This window comes from Limulus polyphemus, unplaced genomic scaffold (genome assembly GCF_000517525.1).
Source record: "Limulus polyphemus unplaced genomic scaffold, Limulus_polyphemus-2.1.2 Scaffold835, whole genome shotgun sequence".
In the NCBI taxonomy this organism is placed as follows: domain Eukaryota; kingdom Metazoa; phylum Arthropoda; class Merostomata; order Xiphosura; family Limulidae; genus Limulus; species Limulus polyphemus.
The window spans coordinates 195,978-211,075 of record NW_013666445.1 but is presented as its reverse complement, the minus strand read 5'-3'; the positions used below and the strand labels follow the sequence as shown (position 1 = coordinate 211,075).

General features: G+C 29.2%; 1 protein-coding gene across 3 annotated transcripts in view; it reads right to left on the bottom strand.

The window, feature by feature from the left end:
- Positions 1 to 3,053: 3,053 nt before the first annotated feature.
- The window catches only part of LOC106460782 (gamma-tubulin complex component 6-like), a 48,924-nt gene continuing 36,879 nt past the window's right edge, over positions 3,054 to 15,098 (bottom strand). For 2 of the 3 annotated variants that reach the window (XM_013920519.2, XM_013920520.2), the window contains exons 23-30: positions 13,610 to 13,751; positions 12,646 to 12,802; positions 12,115 to 12,152; positions 9,764 to 9,896; positions 8,829 to 8,883; positions 8,318 to 8,479; positions 7,555 to 7,754; positions 3,054 to 3,906 (exon numbers count right to left, since the gene is read on the bottom strand). In XM_013920519.2, coding sequence (XP_013775973.1) covers positions 3,791 to 3,906; positions 7,555 to 7,754; positions 8,318 to 8,479; positions 8,829 to 8,883; positions 9,764 to 9,896; positions 12,115 to 12,152; positions 12,646 to 12,802; positions 13,610 to 13,751 — 1,003 coding nt within the window. In that variant the 3' untranslated portion in view covers positions 3,054 to 3,790. Of the gene's footprint in view, positions 3,907 to 5,462; positions 5,494 to 7,554; positions 7,755 to 8,317; positions 8,480 to 8,828; positions 8,884 to 9,763; positions 9,897 to 12,114; positions 12,153 to 12,645; positions 12,803 to 13,609; positions 13,752 to 15,098 lie in introns of all 3 variants that reach the window. The other variant, XM_022387564.1, reaches the window with a different exon arrangement.

Here is a 15,098-nt window from a genome sequence, read left to right as displayed (position 1 = left end):
GTGAAATACAATCAGTGATTCTGTAGTGAAACATAGATGTCAGTGATCCTGTAGTGAGATACAATCAGTGGTTCCGTAGTGAAACATAGATGTCAGTGATCCTGTAGTGAGATACAATCAGTGGTTCCGTAGTGAAACATAAATGTCAGTGGTTTTCTGGAGATTCTGTAATGAGACATACAAGTCAGTGATCCTATGGAGTTTTTGTAGTGAATCATACAAAGCTGTACTTTTCTGGAGTTTTTATAGTGAGTTATATAAAGCTGTGGTCCTCTGAAGTTTTTGTGGTGAGTCATACAAAACTATGGTCCTATGGATGTTTTGTAGTGAGAAATGCAAGTCAATAGTCCTATAGAAGTTGTATAATGAGAAATACAAGTTAGTGTTCCTCTGAAGATGCTCTAGTGAGAGACAGAAATGCTACTCTGCAGTTTCTGTAGCGAGATATACAAGTCAGTCATTATCTGTGGTCCTCTAGAAGTTCCATAATAGACATTCAAGTACGTGGTCCTTTAAAGGTTCTATAATAAGACATACAGGTCTGTTGTCCTCCAGAGGTTTTGTTGTGAAGCATACAAGTCGATGGTACTGTAGTGAGACACACTCTGTGGTCCTATAGAAGTTCTGTAACGAAACGTACAAGTCAACAGTCCTCTGGGGATCTTGTAGTGAGACATAAAGTATGTGGTTATCTGGAGGTTATATAGTGAGACATGAAAGTCAGTCATCCCCTGAAAGTTCTATAATGAGACTACAAGTCAATGGTCCTCTGGAGGTTCTATAATGAGACATGCACATCAGTGTTTCTCTGGAGATTCTGTAGTGACATGCAAGTCATTTGTTTCCTGGAGGTTCTATAATGAGTTATACAAGTTACTTATAGTAATTCTCTGAAAGTCTTGTAGTTATACATACACCTCAGTGGTCATCTAGATGTTCTCTAGTGAGACAAACATGTTTGTGGTCTGTTGGAGGTTCTATAATGTGACACTGTCAAGTCTGCGAGTCTGAGGTTTTATAATATGATACGCAAATCAGTGATCCTGTAGTGAGACATACAAGTCAGTGGTCATCTTGTGGTTCATTAAAGAGACACACACATCTCTGAAGGCTCTGAAGTGAGAAATATAAGTCTGTGGTCCTCTAAAAGTTTTTGTAGTGAGACATGCAAGTATTTAGTCCTCTGGAGGTTAAACTATTAAAAGAGGTTTCAATTTTCTTCAATGGTTTTCAACAACACTATTACAAAAATTGTTCCAGCATCAAAGTTTAAAATACATGATACAGATTCATTACAATAAGATGCAAGTTCTTTGGTGAGATCTATTAATGACATTAACAGTAAGTTTATTTATGGTAAGTTTTATTAATATTCTCAACTTAAGGCTATTTCTGTAGAAGAAAAAAGTGTTATGTTAGTCACAGATATATCCATTTTCATGCATAGCTATCAAAACAACTGTAATACTCAGGAAAAATGCACAGAAAATAGTAAATTTCTTCCTTTTCCTATCAGTTTCTTCAAAAATGGCAGTATACTTTCTTAAACGTACACAGTTTAATTCTCAGTACATGCTTTATATTCTTCTACTATTTAATAAACACATTGATAAAAATATATTTATTATTCATCAATAAGCAAGCAGTTTTTATAAATAACCTAAGCTTTCAATGGTGTTACTTATTTTGAAAAAAAAAAGAGTACCTATACCTTTGTTTCAGAACTTCCAAGATACACAGTTATTATGTTCACCTTTTAATTTACTAATAGTGCATTTCTTTTTAAAAATAAAGATATTTCTATTTTTTTCTGTGTAGGTTGTACTGAAATTTCTGACTGAATTATTCTGGAGGGGTTTTAAGTAAAGGATAAATCGTATGACATTTCTTTCATCTTTTTTTTTTAGAGTTTGTCAGGTCAAAGTGTTGAGTTCAATAATTTTCTCTTCACAGTTCTGACACTTTTATCAGGTCAAGATAGCATGTGTCACCAGGATTTATTAACGATTTAATAAATGAGTTCCTGACAGATGAAATTTAAATGTGGCCTATAGGCAAGAACAGGTAATTTCTTTGAAGGTTGAATTTTACCATGGATTTTAAAGATATTTCTGTACTTAACATTGCTAAAATCATAAAAGGAAGCTTTTTCAATCTTCCAACAGCAGCTGAAAATCATTATTAAAATCCTCCAATCTAAGATATACCAATCTTCCAAAAGCTAAACACCAATAAACTCTTGTCAATAAGATCCCTACTCATTTGTTGTTATTCTACCAGCTGATAAACGTACAAAATAGAAGTGAAAATGGATAAATCTAGAAAATTAAAAAAAAAAAATCCAGACTGTATCATATCATTGAGCCCGCTGGAAAAACAACCTGGACATTTAAATGAAGAATTTGGACAACTTTGTTATAATTGTGATATCTGTTAGAGATCTACTAGTAAATAATAATGAGTTCAGCATATTTCAAAGTATTCTTACTGATAAAGATTATTCATTATATTCAAAAACTCAAAGCCACTTCTATGAATCTTTGTATAAACTTCCATTTCAAGCCACCAGTTTACTTAATTTCAACAGAAAGATTTATTCTATGCATCAACTGCCTACAAATGGGTTCTCTATTCTCTCCATTCTTTAGGACTTTTTCAAGACAGATTTTGAAATCAAAGCTCTATATCTACTATCATGAAACTATAAACTTTCAAGAAATATGCTGAAGACACCATCATTTTGCAGTCATACATACAAGAAACATTCTATTGCTCCATAACATTTACCATGCCTCTGTGTCGTCAATCATCAAATGATCAAAACTACCTCCCCATCCTTCGTTTAAACAGAAAATTATCATAATCAAGCACAACTGACCATCATGAAGAATTTTTTTAATCTATGGCCTTCACAAACAGGACTCAATACAAACCTTCTAAAAAGTACTTAACAGGCCTTGTTCACTACTGTTCTGCCAAATTTCCAATTTCACTGAAATTAACTTTGAACTTGATTACTTTGTGTGATACAAATAGAACTTACTAAAATAATATAAATTTCCAAACAATTTAATTCTACATAATTTCTCAAAAAGAAATTTCTTAGGTATACACGTTTTTTTTTTTCAAGTTTGAGGATACTGTTTTTCATTTTGGAATACAGAGGAACCCAAGACTCTGTCATAAAATCCCTAATCCATGTACTAGCTTCATCAAAACATCTTGGATTAACAAGCAAGTGATTCTGAACTACAGAAAGAGAACTGTACCTTTCTATTATTCATACCAGTACTGAGAAAATTTAAAACACAATATTCGTGAAGTCCCATAATACAGTATTCAAACAAATTTAACCAACACTGAGAATAAACATCAATTAATTTTAATATTCCAAGCATGTGAAGCCCACAAAACTTTTCCAGTCATCTTCTTAAGATGTAACACACATCAGTTTAAACAATTCAAACACAACTGGTTGATTTTGTTTTTTCAGAATAAGCTGTTCAAGATGAGAAAGAAAAAACAAGGACAAAAATGTAGGTCAGAAGTTTTAATGCCTTAACTCTGGTTTCCACTGAAAGTTCCAATATGACCTGTTTTAAATAACCTCATACATAATGTACATATTTTACTTTGTAGTACATACAAGTTGTACAGAACATAATTACATCCTACAACTTCAGTAATCAGTGATTATCACAAAAACAAATGTGTTACACTCTAATTTAAGCATGCACACTTATTTTAATAAATATCAAGTTACATCTAGGAGATAAAAACAACATTGATTTCATGTCGGAATAACATCAGAGAACCTTCCTTCTTCAATGTGATCATCAAAGTCCAGCATCACTAAGAAGTCGATTAAGTGTGATTGGTACCCTCTGGCGACAAGCTTCTTCGTCACTAATAATAAAAATATAATTGATAATATAATTAATAACAGAACTTAGATGTGATGATGAGTTTTAAAACATGTGTCTATAAATTGCTACTACATCATAGAAACGTCAGATGCTAAACAGTATTACTTCTTTTGAAATCTAAGATGTTGAAACCAGGGGTGCTGAGGGTGTGGCAGACCCTGGTTTGGTATGTGGGGGTTGTGGTTCCCATCATATACAGAGGTTTCAATTCTGTTCAATGGTGTTCAGCACCCCGAATAAAAAATATTGTTCCAGCATAAATGTTTAAAATACACATAACAGCAACACAGGTTCTAGCCAATATGATGGAGAAAATAAATATTTTTGGTATTAACAAAATGTTTGTGGAAGGAAAAGTTCCAATAAAAAGCACAGATGCAAGTTTGGAGGCGAGACCTATTAATGGTATTAACAATAAGTTTAATTATAACATTACTTATGGTAAACGTTTTATTAATATATTCAACTTGAGATTATTTCCATAAAAAGTAGTGTTTTATGTCATTCAAATTATCACCCATCTTACTTATTTTTTGTTTAAAATACATCTGAACATCATGCTATTTTATTATTAAAATATAACTTTGATTTATAGTTTAAAATATTTGTGGAACCTATGTTCAGGGCTCCCCTGTATTACTTTTAGGCTTGTTTAATAATTACCAACAAATGAGTGAAAAATAAAAATTATTATTATTATTCAGTACTTCCTTACAAAACAAAAGAAGCTACTGACCACTTCATCAACTTAAAAAAAAACAATTTTCAGTCTTTTGTGTCCAGAACAGATGCAAGTAATGTACTTCCTTACAAAACAAAAGAAGCTACTGACCACTTCATCAACTTAAAAAAAAACAATTTTCAGTCTTTTGTGTCCAGAACAGATGCAACTAATGGTGAGTAAACACAAGTACATTAAAGAATAGTGTGAATTAAGGCATCTTAAACAAACAGTAAGTTGACTTAAGTAAAACCAATTATGTTTTCTGGAGTAATAAGTCATGTCTGATTCATCTTTTTAATAATGAATACATATCTCTCCAGTTTGCACTACAAATTTTAAACTCTTACAAACAGTAAATTACTCATGATTGCCTTATGAGTTAGATATATTCTATTAAAACATATCATATAATGATACTAAAACCCTTATTACAGAGAAACCAGCTATTACGAAATATTTTAGATAAATAATTTAACAAGTTTGTATGTTATAGTCAGTTAATCACATGAAAATGTTTAAACATTAAAAAAAAACTCATTTATCACAGAAAAACATTACACAAACTATATAAGAAAATGTGCTTATTATTACTCTCATGCAATAGTTTTTTGAATACAATTGAAATATTTTTTAAATTTTAAATGATATGATACTAAAAAACTGCTTTAAACTATTTCAGATTATGTGTATATATAATATGTATTTATATAAAACAAGAAAAAGAAATCATGCACACACAAACACGCATAATTAATTGTTTATATAACAGATATTGACAATCATGCACAAAATACTAGTATTGTTATCTGTACCTGGGTGCCCCTACAGCCTTGCAGAGCCAAGCTAGGGGTGGATAGAGTTCAAAGAAAGAGAGAGAGAGAAGATACAGATTTTAAGTAGTGAATGCAGAAACATTTATTGAAATAACTATACTATAGGCTAAGTTAAAACATACAAGGCAACTATATCAAGATATAACAAAATTATTTTGTAAATTAGTAGAAAATTAATATGAAACTTAATGTTTTCTTTTATAAAAAAGGTATAAACATGTAATATCAATACATGATGTGCACAATTGTCAAAAAAAACAACAACACAAAACTATCAATTATATAATCTGAGAGAATTAGATTATTAGTATGTTAAATAAGTAACTGCAACATTACATTAACATTTGTGATGTTAAATAAGTAAGTGCAACATTACATTAACATTTGTGATAAAAATCACAGTACTATTGTTAGGCATATTAGTGTCTAATGCTTAACCAGCTTTTGACATTTAAACTGTCATGTTACAAATTATATACTGCATATATAAATAGTATTTCTGAGAAACTTTTTTACTCTGATTGTCCAACCCAATTGACAAGTTTTGGTATTGAATGAAAAGACTCTTCGGAAGTGATTTATGGGAGACAAAAAATAGATATGAAATTATATTTTTTACTTCCCTCTGAGTTAGAATTTGAAATGGATAAATTAAGAAGAATTTAAAAAATAAATATATGCAGTTTAAATGATTTTTACCACAAAAGTTAGGAACATAGGCTTCTAATGCACTGTCAGCTAACTGCATTTTAACCATTTCAGAAACCTAAAATCATTTATAACTTTAAAAAAGTTAAGTTTCTTAAGAAAATTTACAAACAAACCAAATCATTTTAGTATCCTACATTAATTTACAACTTCAAAAAAGTTAATTTTGTTTAAAAAACTATAAGCAAACGAAATCATAGTAAAAGCAACTTATTATTCATTTTTGAGGAAATATAAATAAATATTTGAACCTATGCTGATAAAGTTAAAATGTCTGACTTAATAATTACAATGACAGTTTTATTACTACAATATCTAATACCAGCTACATAAGAGCAAAGAAACTACAGTGAACTTAAAGTGCAAGTTATTTCACAAATACTTAAAAAGTTGAGAATGTTAAATGTTAGATGAACACACAATTTAGCAAAGGTTTCATGGGAGTAAATTTCCTGATAATAACTTATTTTTTTGGCCAATTAAGTTGAAATTTAAGGAATCATGAAAAATGTAACGTGGCTAGTTTTCTATGTTCAATATCTGTATTAACAAACATCATTTACAACATGCATAAAACTCTATCAAATGAAAAATCTTTAGCTTTACTCATTTTATCCAGGTTTTTCCAGTAAAATTCCAATGGAGGTAATTAAGTTTACTATCAGTTATTAATTAGTGGCAGAAAATATACGAACATAACCTTTATACCAAATCTGTTATAAAAAAATTATAAACCTTTTTAATATGCTTGGTCAACAGAGGATATAAAATCATATTTAAAACCAACTTAACAGCTTGAAATAAATTTTCAAACCCTTTCCAAGGGTTATGTTTTACCAAAGTATCATGTATCTGTGTAGTTTAAAATAATAAGGTTATAAAATTTGCTGAATATTTTCATAAAAATATTTTGATTTAGTAAAATCATCTAGAGAAACATTGAGAGAACAGGCAGTGAAAGTGATAAAAAAATTAATTTTCTTGTAATTTCAAAGTACTAAAAAAGGCATCTTTGGAGATACATTTCCTGTCACATGTTCAAATACTGTAGTCTGAAAATCAAAACTGATTGCAAGTTTGGTAAATTAAAATATCACCAGGTGACAGACAGCTTAATTCCTGCTAATAATAATGGAGGATTAAATACTTTTAGATGTTATAAAATACTAACACCTAATACATATGTGTAAAAATATGCTTTTTAGCTGCTAACCAATTTTTTTGTGGTAGTTTCTTACAAGTCTTTTGAAAAAATGTTTAAATTACAATTTCAAATGTCAAGAGTTTAAATGTGTTATGGATATAATACTGTTTTCCTTAAACAAAAATCTGGCTCTATAAAATCAGACTGCTCTTCACTCACCTTTATAGAGGAAATTAGAGTATTCCTTGAAAAGCTTATAGGAAGCTGCAAGTGATGGAAATGATGGATGTTCTAGTTCAGAACTGTCAGGCTGCTGTTGCCAGGGGGAAAACAGTAACTGGCTGTGAAACTTTAGAATCAGGTTAAATATGTTCTGAATAATCTTCATTACAGGTGTAGCTTTCTTTGTTAAGAGGCATCTACAGAAAATAAAATAAAATGAATGGCAGGAATGATAAAACACTTTAACCCTTGACAAGTACATTATTCTACTTGATTTATTATACTTAGATAAAATAGATTTTTTACAAAAAACCTTTATAACTTCAGATCTATTTTTATCAAGTGACTCCACGAACCAGCTGCGTTTTATTTAAATCTTCACAATCTGAAAATATGAGTTAGAGTAAGTAGAAGGCATCCTCCTAGATAATTCTTGTTGCATATTTTCAGAACATGCTATTTTTTATGGAGCTCTTTGAGATTTAAAAAAGTTACTGGAAAATTCTGTTTTTACTTTGAAGGTGTTGTATAAGAAAAAAATTATTTCACTTTTGTGTTTATAAAAGTTCAGAAAACAGGCCTTCTAACAGATCATCAAGGGAAAAATTGTGATAAATTTAGGAAGCCAATAAATGAAACTTGGGCTAATCATAAAAATAAATAATAGTAACTTAAAAATTTCACATATATTAGATGCACACACATTTAAGTTACTTATCACATACCAGCATTAAATATCACAAAACACTGAACAACCTACCGAAAACAAGCTTTTTGTAGGTAGGCCACATGAGCTTCCCTGAGATCGTCAAGACTATGAACCTTCTGTTTCAGAGCTAACTGAAATTCATGCCAGGTAAGTTGAAGAACCTGACTGGCAAGATAAGACTGCATCACTCGTGCAAAGTGTTGCATCTCATGTCTGAAGAGAATCACAAAGTATGTTCAGACAACTTTAAAGTACTTATACAATAATCAAGAGAAATGTACTTTAAAACATTGGCTACACTAGCAATGGATTCAATGAACCAAAATTATCATTTTAAACTAAATATTATTTGAAAGTTTAATAACTACAATAATTGACTGGTAATCAATCAATACTTAAAGGAAGATATTAAAACTGATGAATAGTCTTAAAAGAAAAACAACAAATCTACAACTAGGTACTGGAACACATGAATGTTATATAAATCCTGAAGATGTTTTTTTATCTAAAAAAAAGAAGTCCTAAGCAATTTTCACATTGATAATGGTAAATAATTACTTACCGAAAAAGGTGAAGTTGTCGATACTGTCGACTACTGTGTAAGTTGTGATACTTTGCTGCATAAAACATAAAAAAAAGTTACTGTCTTATATGTAAACTCAGAGTGTAAGTTTTCATAATAGCACAGAGATGATCTGATAACCAAAAAATAATAATTTTTACAAGTATAAACAAACAATTGTAGTATAAGTTTAATTTGAATAAACAAGATGATGATATATAGTAATTAAGTTTTCGATAACAAAAAAAGAAAGATGTATATATATACATGTAATATCAAATCAACTTTATCATGTACAACTTTGTTTAATAGCAGTTTATGAATTCACTGCTTCTTTATATATATTTGAGTGTTTATAACTTATGATGATGACCAACACTTTACACACTAAGCACTATTACAGTTGGATAATGAGCACAATATTTGTTCTTGTTTCCAACTATTCACTGAAGATATACCATTGTTTATACAGTTACATGTTGCAATAGATGAAAAATACATCATGAAATCTATCTCATTAATTAAGCTTACAGAGAGATAATCAAAAAAATGTAAATTGACTGATTTAGATCTAGCATTTAAAGAAAATTACATAACTCAACATCAAGCTTACTAAAAAAGTTAAATGACAAATCTCGCTTAAACCCTTAGAAAGGATCTCTGTTGGATGATTTGTTTACTTGCAGAATAGGAATATCAATTGTGAATCATACAAGCATGCCTGGCTTAAAATATGCTTTTTCATTTACTACATTACAAATAGATAAGTCAAAACAAGATCACTGGTAGTAAAATTTGTTCTTTGTTTCAACACCTTATATCAAATGGAATGTATGAGTGAACTTAGTATATAAGAAGTATTTCAGATGACAGCCATGTGATGCTAAGCAGTAGAAAATGTTGGAAGGATGCATTGTACATGTATTTCTACACACCTGTTTTCTTCATGTGAAACCATACATCTGTCAGAGTCCAAAGAACCCTTTTCATTTGAAGAAGGAGCCCTAGGACTCTGTTGTATTGGTCAAGATCTTCCTCTGTGATTACTATATTCAATGGCCAGTCAACCTAGAAGTAGATTTTAAATGTTCATTGTCTATGGGAAAGTCCATATGTTTGCTAGCAATTCTTAGTTAAAAGATCACACTGACAGAAGTTTTTTATTAGTTACAGATACATTAATAACTTATGTGAAAAATATTTACAGGAGTATTTTTCTAAACCCTTTCCACATCAGCTAAAAAAAAGTCAGTTTTTTATTTTGCTTTTTGATAACCTATGTTTATATATTAATGAAACAAATTATCCTCAAAAAGTAAATGTTACATATCTGTATTTATACGTGATTTATCTTATTTCAATGGAATTACTGTAAAGAATAGGTATGCTTTTTCTCCAGTGTTTATGATACATAATTCAAAAGAAACAAAATCAGCACAAACAGTATTTTCAATGCCATCTAGCGAGCACTGATTGCAACATGATAATATGTGAATAAATTCAGACAAATAACTAAAAATATGGCAGGAAATAGTTTGGCTGAATTAAATGTGGCAAATCAAGGAAGGGGTTAATGAAAATCTTGAAACTGTTTCAAGATAATACTTTCAAAAATAAACGTAATTAGAATATAAAACACATAATGTAGCAAATTCTAACTGTCCATAGAAACTTAAAATACAAAAAAACCTTTAAAATGTTTAAAAACATAAGATGTCTATACTCCTTCACACACATTTATATAACACACACCTAATGAAAATGGAGTAAATTCCAACCATATATATTTTACAAATAATAGTGATTCATTCTAAAAATCTTTAATGAGCATGCAAAAAATGACGGCTATTGCAGAGGTCAGGCTGATTGGTAAAATTTGTGTTTAAGACAAGTTTGTTTTAAAATTAAGATTGTTTGTTGTTTGTCATTAAAACTAGAATTTTTATATTCTACCATATATATAACAAATATACGGAGATAAAAACAAATCTTACAGATCTGCAGGTGACTTGCAACTGATGTTGACTACTTATGATTAATGAGGTATAATGCTTATACAAGTGACGTTTATGTAAAATCATCAAAGGTGGAATTCTTTTATGATATTTCTCAATTTGTCGTTACATATTTGTTCAGTTTTATGTCAGATTATTCCAACATAATGTAGAATGGGTTCAGCTGTATTTTACTAGAATTACAACATACATCATCACCATAAGGATAATGCTCAAAAGAACGTTACAATAAATTATGAATGTACCAAAAAATCATGATAATTATTTGATAATAAATATGCTACAGAAAGCAAATTCTACAAAACCAAACTCAATAACTGTAAAAAATCTTTAAAACCAAAGATTTACTGTTTTTGTCTACTTTCAAGAACTTATAGTATTGTATCAAATTGTCTATGTAAATATTTTCAAACCAATGGTACTTTCCTAGTAAACAAGCTTACTGTACTTATAATGTACCAGCAAAAACAATGCCCTACAGGCAGCTGTTTGTGCTAATAATTACTACTTTTAAAATCCATACCTAGCTAATAACAATTTAGAAAAAGTGAACATTTTCTAAAAAATCTTTTTTTTCTGGGAATTACTGTATGGGGAAAGTGTTTGGATTGTGCTCTTTAGTCATTCACACTCATTGCATCAAAATGATTCAATATATAGAGCTCAATATTTTCATACATTTTACTGATATAAACTGTAATGTTTTTATATATTAAAAATGATACCACTTATTGAAAAAATAAGTTTTTTTTAAGAACTCCAGTTTCTCAGTACTACATTTAAACATTACACCAATAAAGATATAATCAAACCCTCACATAGTTAAAGTCCTGTTCTGTTGTGAAGAGATTATTTTTATTTAAAATTGTGTTCTATTATAAAGAAATGGTTGTTGCACATACCACAGTTATTTTTCTAACTGTCTGAATCTTGAATCCCCAAAGCTTGTGGTGCCATTCAATAAATGGAACACGAGTTTTGGTTACATACATAGATACTGACATATATGCTACATCCATTATAATAAGATAACATAATCGAAATAAAAATATAGAATGTTAACATTCTAAGCTAGTGAATTCTGAAGAAAAAAAATCAAAAAATGGGTTCTAATCATTTGCCAGTATACAAACAAAGTCGTAAAATAAGGCATATTTACTGTTATCAATAAATCTCTTGAATAATTGAAAAATATTACTAGCATAAGCTACTGCTATGGAAAAAAAGATATATTATTTAATAAGAAATTAACTGAAAATTGGAAATACTACCTTGTATCTCAGCTCTAAACAGTTCAGAACACTGGCAGCTACAAGATAACATAAAATATAAATACTTTAAAGTTATTTACAAATTAAAAAATCTAAAACTTATAAGACAATATTTGACCAAAAAACTTGTATCAAGTAAAGCTAGATTACACTTAAAGATAGCTTCTACATTTCACATATCTCATGTAATTAGCATACACAACTCAAATACAAGATATTTATTTGAAAAAGTATCTTATAAATAAATAAAATATTATTCAAGAAACAAATCATATAACGTATAACAAGAACTACATTAACAACTGGACTGGTCATAAGAAATAATTAGCTTCTAGATTTTAAGTTTTAAATAAAAAACATTTTTTTCTAATTAGCTGATTAAAAGTACTTCAGATGATGTATTTGGAAAACAATAAGAAGCACTGTAAACTACAGGACATATATTTTTATCAACAAAATTCCTTAACGTAGAAAAATGCACATTTTTAAAATGTTACATGCAGGCTTAATACAAAAATAGCAAAATCTTACCACTCTGTGGAAATGCTGATGGAACAAATTTAACAGCAAAACTAAGATTATCAGCAAATACTGAGTCACCATGTATTGTTGAGGATAAAGCATAAGCAAGGATTGAGTTCAGTGTTACTGGATTTAGAAGTTCTGCTGGGGCTCTACATACGGACACCTGTTAAAATAATAATGAAACATAAGTACTGAGTACTTGTTACTAAAATGTTCTATATTTCAAAGCTAAAGTAACTGCTCTTAACAAGATAATACAAATAGCACATGCATATCAGTTCAGACTATAGTCCCTACTAGAGGTTATGACAGTTGTCCAATACCCAGTTCCTGCCAAACTTCTTACTGTCCCCAATACTTATATTGGTCGAGCATATAATTAAAATAGAAAGTAATATAGCATGCCGTAATTTTATAAAAAAAGCTATAAAATTTAAGTTGCTAAATTACATTCAAATTCAAAATGGAAAACATTTACAGCATTGTTTTTAAGTTTAATAACTGAAAAATATCTACATACTAAGCATGATAAGAAAATATGGTTAGGCCCCTTGAAGTTTGTAAGAGACATTTTCTTAAATTTAGAAATGAGGATAAAGCAGTTAAGGTAAAAGTGCAAGTATAGTTAATGGTTCTTATTTTATCAGTTATAACCTAAAATAATCCATTTAATAAGGGTTTAAAACAACAAACTGAAGGTAAAATTTGATGCAGCTTTGTGAAAAGTAATGAAGAAATAAGTGTTTTAAGTAACGACAAGATAAACTAAAACTTTAGCTTTAGAGTAATACATTTATCTAAATCCTTGTGACATGCAAAACACTCTTTTTATAAATAAATATGGCACTGTTACTTCAACAGATATTGGAAAGTAATTGCCTTTTTTTTTACTTACACAGGTACTGTAAGATCAGTTACACAAACATATTTTAAACTACAGCAGACATAATTGTATAAATATTTTTTTTACCTTTTCAAATAAAAGGTGACTCAGTGCTTCCCCAAATTCTCCATCTTGGAAGAAGAAGAAATTCCGAAGAGTGGAAAAATGTTCTTTGACATTTAATTCACCCAGATAATAGTTAATAACACTTTGATTAACCAGGCTAGCTCTGTACAAAGGAAAGAAAGAATGTGTCAAAAAACAAAACAGAAACCAAGAGATACATGTTTACAAATCTTATTAAATCTTATCAAGGCTTTAAAGGTAGTAAGGGATAACTTACATTCTAGTCATAGAAGACATAAAATATAGAATATTTAATAAAACACACACTCATGATATTTTAAAGTAAACTGTTTTATTTCAAATATTTGGTAGAATCCACAACTAATAAGAGATTTAAGCATAAAATATATTGGCATAGTTAAACTGAATTCTTTTGATTTTGACTGAGTTGTGAAGAACGAGGAGACTAGACACAGTCATAAATATAGTGAGAGAAAAATTAAAGGTCATTCCAATAACAAAATAGGGGATGGTACAAAACCTCAAGGTACCACCTAATCTGCCAATAGAAAATATTGCTGCCTGCCTTCACACACTGTGTTATACTTTACAGCAAACACATCCATGTGAAAGTGCACAATACTATAAAGGAACAAAAGAAACTTTACTACATTCCTTGATGAGTTTTTGAAAAGTTTTGAGTGAACTTTTAAGTGTTCACCCAAAACTATATATAAATAAGTTAGAAAACACCTAGTATGCTTGAATACTACAAACATACAAAGTAATTTAAAGTTCCAAGGAACTATAAATGAATCTTTCATTGAAGATTAAACATTCAAATGTATCATCTAACAAATATCTCAAGTAAAAAACACCATGAAAATAAATTTCTTTTATTTAATCTTTTTTTAGTCAATTAAAATGCTTATTGCTTATATTCTTGAAACCTGTATCAGATAAAGCTAGATTACACTTAAAGACAGTATGTATATGATACTTCACATCTCATGCAATTACCATATGACTCAAATACAAGATTTTTACTTCAAAAAGTATCTTTTAAATAACAAATATCTCATTCAAGAAAAAAAATCATATAACAAGGACTAAATTAACAATCTGATTGGTCAAAAGAAATACTCAGCTAATAGATTTTAAGTTTGAAGTAAAAAAATACTTTTTACTTAGCTGGTTAAGTATTTTGTTTTTTACTTTTTGTCAAGAGTTTAGATGTTTGGTATGCTTGTTTTTTTTGTTTCATTTCATGACTGACCAACTACTAAAGTTTCCATCACAATTGTTTTTGTTGCAGTCAATATGTCTCAATTCATCAAAGGTAATAAATGCTTTTTCAATCCTATTCACCAGCTGATCCAATTCAAACATTTGAATGAAGTGATAAATTTACAACTACTTTTAAACATTTTATTGTGCTCTGAATCATTACTTGTCTCTTTAAACAAATTATCTCTAGAGGAGAAGGCTGAAAACTGAAACACAAATGTTT